We start from the raw sequence: 6,000 nt of genomic DNA, 5'->3' as shown, positions 1-6,000 counted from the left end.
GCTCCATTATGATGGTGAGATCCTAGAAGGGGTGGAGAGAGAGAAGCATCTTTGAAGCTTGGAAGGGGCAGCATCATATTGTCCCCACACCTAACAGCCAGCCACTAAAGGAGCTCTAAATTAGTCTGTAGGCTTCTGGCTCCATGGATCAGAACCATTTTGCTGAATCAGGTCCAAGAGTTTCCAAAATGCTTCTCTGGAAGGGCAAATATGAAGATAGGGGAAAGAAAGGCAGGCCCAGGTGGCTGACCTGCCTACAAACACTCAGGAGAAAACTTGCCTTCATATAACTGCTACCTCCAGGAGTTAGGATGAGTACCCAAAAAGGTAAACAGCAAAATGAGGCAATGATAGCCATACATGAAGAGCACGTGAAGAGACTTTTTAAAAAGCTGAACATTTTGGACATTAATAAGGACTCCAATTTGGTTAGAAAACCTAAAATTGTAAGTGTGCAAACAATGAAAAACTTTAAAATGACATCTCATCTTTAATTCCATTTTATTCTCTATTTGGAGAAAAACACCTAAAATATGAAAATCTAACTTCCTAAACTGACAGACACATTTTGAAAACACTTGGGCAAATTTTTTGTTTTTTTTTTTAGCTAATGGGAGCTCATTTTGCAGTCGACAGCCTGCAAGTCAAAGCATGAAGGCCTTTGTGGGCCCACCATGTACCATATAATCACACACATGCAGAGCCCAGAACAAATGCTTTTATTAAACATTACAAAGCAACAAAAAAGCTACCAAATTTTTTAAACGCTCATGACAATACTTGTTCTATTTCTTAGTGTCACAGAAAAGATTAAGAGATACATTTTAAGTCAAATTACAGGGATACTTTGGCAAAATTAAGCTACACTTGTCATTTGCACCATTATCCACAGTAGGTTGAACTACAGCTTTCCTAAGGCATGAGTCCGCTTCCCTTCAGTCACTTCGTGTAGCCAAGTGTTTATGAAATGGTTGAACCATTTTAAGAATGCTTATCCAGAAAACAGCTCCTCACTGCACAGAGTATGAGCAAGGAGTTCCCATGGAATGAAGTTGTTGGGTTTACAGAATACACAGCCACCTCCACAGGCTGTTCTCCAAAGTAACTGAACCCACAATAACTATTCCATCAAAACTCTTCGCATTTTCTTTCATATGGGGCCACTGCATGTTGTTCAGAACAGCTCCTTTTTGGTGACAACTGAGGGGCTCTGAAAAGAGCCTTTTGGTAGATATATCAAATTAGCACTAGGAAAGCTTAAGCTCTTTCTCCGCGGATGCGACGCGCGAGCTGGATGTCCTTGGGCATGATAGTGACGCGCTTGGCGTGGATGGCGCACAGGTTGGTGTCCTCGAAGAGCCCCACCAGGTAGGCCTCGCACGCCTCCTGCAGCGCCATCACGGCCGAGCTCTGGAAGCGCAGGTCGGTCTTGAAGTCCTGCGCGATCTCGCGCACCAGGCGCTGGAACGGCAGCTTGCGGATCAGCAGCTCGGTGGACTTCTGGTAGCGGCGGATCTCGCGCAGGGCCACCGTGCCGGGCCGGTAGCGGTGGGGCTTCTTCACGCCGCCCGTGGCCGGCGCGCTCTTGCGAGCCGCCTTGGTGGCCAGCTGCTTGCGGGGCGCCTTACCGCCGGTGGACTTGCGAGCTGTCTGCTTTGTGCGAGCCATAGTGAAGCAGAGCCAACTACTTAGCACTAATGAGAGTAAGAGCGAGCCGTCCCAGTATTTATAATGCCCCTCGCGTTCTGATTCGACAGCAGACTGCTGCCCCACCCTGCCCCGCCCACACAATTGGTTCTTGGTTTAATTCAGTAAAGAAAGGAAGCATTTTCCCGCCTCGACTTCACCTAAGATAATGTGCAAAGTATCTTCCTGGCTTTTTAAAAAGCCTCTAGGATGCATCGAGATTCTCAAGAAAATGTTGTCTTCAGAATCTGAAAGTACCTTGCACTAATTTTAAACGAAAGGTTTCATGATTGGATTCCCGACAAAAAGACAACATGAAAGGGAACTGAGAATGTTACATGAAAGCATTGAAGCGGCTTGAAATTCCAGCCACTATGAGCTACGCCAGTATTCTGAAATTTCAGAGTGCTTAGGAACCAAAGCTTACTAAAACAAGGGTTAAGCAACTCTTTTACCTTTAAAAAGTCATAGCATTTTAGGCAGAGGGCCGTATTGTCTTTACTCTGCCCTTGTCACTGTAGCGCGAATGTTGTCGACAGTAAATATGAGCTCGCCTGTCGCTTAATCGTTGTAAAAACAGGCAGCGTATGTTTAACATTGGCTGGATAACGTCACTTTGCTAGGTGATGAAGATGCTGGAGGGGCGGGAGCTGAGGTGGGAGGCTACCGAAACGCAAGCCATGTTTTATGGACATTACTATCACAGATCATAAATTCCCGGAAAACAGCAACCCGATGCTGTTACCTACTGAAAAACGGAGCACTTGAAAAACGCCTACAGCTCTTTGACAGATCTTGTGGTTGGCCCTAAGAAGGGCCTTTGAGTAGCAAAACAGTGACTTAAGACAAATTTAGCCGCCAAAGCCGTAGAGAGTGCGACCCTGACGCTTGAGCGCGTAGACCACGTCCATGGCGGTGACCGTCTTGCGCTTGGCGTGCTCGGTGTAGGTGACCGCGTCCCGGATGACGTTCTCCAGGAAGACCTTGAGCACCCCGCGGGTCTCCTCGTAGATGAGGCCGGAGATGCGCTTGACGCCGCCGCGTCTGGCCAGACGCCGGATGGCGGGCTTGGTGATACCCTGGATGTTGTCCCGCAGCACCTTACGGTGGCGCTTTGCGCCTCCTTTGCCCAGACCCTTGCCGCCTTTACCACGACCTGACATATCTGCAGCTGACACAAATACAGCCTTTCAGTACTCTGCGGCAGTGTTTTATATAGTGGTATGTCGGACCTGTTTGAGAACTGCCCCGAGCCAGCTATATCCGCTCAGTGAATTCACAGACCCGAAGCCCTGCCCATGTTTTCAGGAAAAATGGAAAGGGCGGTGCTTAAACTCTTTGGCCCAAAGACATGCCTAATTAAAAATTTCTGTCTAATTTCTCCCCCTACAGTGTTTTGCGCTTTCCCACTGCCAGAAGCCATTCCTTTGTCTGGGTCAGGCCTTGCGGTCTGTTTTGTTCCTGTCACCTCTTAGAATCGATTGCTCTAGCGCCTTGTGGCTGCTGAAATTGAGTGGCCCATCCTGAGCTGTGATTACAGGCATTTGCGAGCGTTTGTGAAACCTTCTCGTATGCAAAGTGCCTTTGTATAATCTCGATTAGCCTGAGAAGTGGCTGACTGCAATTAATGCTGCCTAATTATAGATAGCCTCAAGGTGGAGTTCCTCACCTTTCTCAACTTGACTTTTCTACACTTTTCATTACCTTTTAGTCATCCTATCGTCTAGCTTTCCCTTTCCTCTCTCGCTGCCACATTTTGGGGAGAGAACTGGGCTTTTCAAATTTTCTCCATCCGGCTTAGAAACACTTTAGGAAATTTGAAGAAGATCAGCTTTACCCACCAGTTCCTTGACGAATCGATGAGCTAGTGAAAACGCCTTTCAGAGCTCCCTCTTCCCCCTTCCCTTCTTTGTTGAACTGGGAAATCAACACCCAGAAACCTTGTACCTTCAATTTGCAAATAAAGTGCATAAAGTAGAGATCAGGAACGACTCTGTCCCAGGAAAAGAAACTGAAAGATCGAGCGGTGGATGATTTCCATGACTCCAGCTGTTTGGAATCACCTCCCTCTGGCCCTGGTTTGTCTTCCAGGTATCAAATTCCATTTCTCCCAGGAAACTTTGCCTTCTTCCACCCACGTTCACCTTTCTCTTTTCCCCAGCAACAGTAATGTTTACCCTTTCTATTTCAAAGTGAGTGATTGATTATTTGCTCCTTAACAAATATCTAATTTTATTCTAGGAGTCAGTTTCCAAGGTCTTTATAGACTCCTCTGTGACTACTGTATGTGCAAAACATTACATGTCCATGTTCTATTCATCTATTTTTTATTGTGTTTGCAGTCTGGCCTCTTTTTCTCCCTGTGTCATATTGGCATCTGAGTGCTTAACCTTGAAGGTGTAAACCTTGTATCAGCTGGTGGAATAATCTAAGAGATCCTCTTCCCTTGCAACTATAGAAAAACCAGGCAGCATTTTGCTTCGTGCTAGCAGCTGTTCTTGAATACGTTATTTTAAGGCCAATCTTTTCAGGACAAGGTCTTGAAACACTGAAAAAAGCTTATCAGTGCTCCTTTCTCTGGTGAAGGTAACATACTCTGAAAGATCTGTAATTTGGTTTGGTTGCTTTGACAGTGCTTTGCCCTGGAAATATTGATATTCACATCTATCTTTCAAAAGTTATAACTCGTTTTGTTAAATTAGATACTTTGTTAATTCTCTTCTCCCACCTGCAGAGGAAACACATAGACTGACTCTGTGTGTTTCTTAGCTTAAAAAGAACTTAAGAATCTTCTTCCATTTAAATTAAGTACTATGAAAATGCTTCCTTTTTGTTTTTCTTAGCAAATAATAATGCTAACTGACATGAGTTGCCCAAAAAATTCTTGTCGAATAATTGGGATAAATACTTAGAATCTGATGAGGATTTTTAGGCTGCTTAATTTTAAAATGGCTTATGATGAGGATTTTTAGCCTGGTTAGTTTTAAAACTACAGAGGAGATTCAGGCTCCAAGGAGTGGAATTTGTTTGCCCCTTTGTTGGGAAACATTTACATTTCTAAGGGAAACCTCTATCTGTGAAGATGCCTCCCTCTCTGTGCCAGGAAGAAGGGGGGGATGGTCTTATCTCTAGAAGCTCTTAATCAATGCCAGAGGCAAGAACTTAAGTTGGTTACTGTCTGGCAACCTCATGTAACTGTCCCCCCCCCCCCCCACAAATTCTCCTTTGTCTTTAGCCGAGGATAAAATTCAAGTGCTGACTTCTGCCATTTACTCAATCCGGTTTGATTCTTATCTAAAAGTTGTGGGGCCGCCAAATGGCCAGACCATACGGGCACTGATACCATTTTAACTTTTTTACATATTCTTTGTCTTGTAAAGAGATAACTCACATACCTATGCCTTAAATTTAGCCTTACTCTCCACCCAACTTTGCAGCAGCAGCAGGAGCTCTGACTGCCCGTGGGTCCTGTCCCCACGCACCAGCTCTGCCTGCCCATGGGTCCTGTCCCCATGCCAGCGGGGGCAGCAGCAGCGGCTCTGCCTGCCCATGGGCCCTGTCCCCCTGCCAGCGGGGGCAGCAGAAGCAGCGGCAGCAAAAGCTCTGACTGCCCATGGGTCCTGTCCCCATGCTACACTATTCTCTAAATAAAAGAGCACTACTTCCAGATCTTAAGAGTCTAAGAAATCTTTCTTTCGACTCCTCGGCTCACCGACCCCGCATCAGGATCCTTTTTTCTCACTTTAGGAGAGAGATTCTTTTCCAAAAGAAATATTGACAGTTTTAAATTCCACAGGATTCCTTTCCTCCTTAATTAGAAGAATAAATGGGGTGTACTTGCCTTTCCAGTGTTATGGGGGTTTCTTACTGATCCATATTTGTTTAGTTGACAATTTCTTAACGTTATTAGTTTCAAGTTTTGGGTTCAAGCCTTTTCACTATTGTTATATTTTCAATTTGATATGCTACATATTATTTCCTTGACACCTGATTTTGTTTGGTTTGTTTTGATTAAGGCTTCGGAATTGGCTGGTACCTTGTGTTTTACAGCTCTTTCACCTTTCTTTCATTGTTCTTCATAAAATTAATTTGCTTACTGGTAATTAGTAGCTCTCCTAATTCTCGTTTCTCCTGTCCCCAAAACACGTACACACTCATGCATAAACACACATATACTAATCCAAAACACCACTAGCCCTTTGGAGTGTTTTCCACTCCATGAACTTATCCTCTCAAATCTTCTCTTCCATTCCGCAGTGTCTCACCCTTCCACATATATTGGCCTTTTACCAGATCAGACCCTTAAATATGAGA

The 6,000-nt window shown here is 44.8% G+C and overlaps 2 protein-coding genes across 2 annotated transcripts; both read right to left on the bottom strand.

Moving 5' to 3' along the window:
- Window positions 1–314: 314 nt before the first annotated feature.
- LOC139046078 (histone H3.1) lies at window positions 315–1,668 on the bottom strand. The gene has a single exon (XM_070516850.1). The coding sequence runs from the start codon at window positions 1,666–1,668 to the stop codon at window positions 1,258–1,260; it is 411 nt and encodes a 136-aa protein (XP_070372951.1). The 3' UTR covers window positions 315–1,257.
- Window positions 1,669–2,020: 352 nt separating this feature from the next.
- On the bottom strand, window positions 2,021–2,849 carry LOC139046079 (histone H4). Its single transcript, XM_070516851.1, has one exon. It carries the CDS (start codon window positions 2,847–2,849, stop codon window positions 2,538–2,540), a length of 312 nt encoding a protein of 103 aa, XP_070372952.1. The 3' UTR covers window positions 2,021–2,537.
- Window positions 2,850–6,000: the final 3,151 nt, after the last annotated feature.

This window comes from Equus asinus, chromosome 8 (genome assembly GCF_041296235.1).
Source record: "Equus asinus isolate D_3611 breed Donkey chromosome 8, EquAss-T2T_v2, whole genome shotgun sequence".
Lineage (NCBI taxonomy): Eukaryota > Metazoa > Chordata > Mammalia > Perissodactyla > Equidae > Equus > Equus asinus.
Note: the sequence above shows the minus strand (reverse complement) of the source record. Positions and strands in the feature narration are given on the sequence as shown.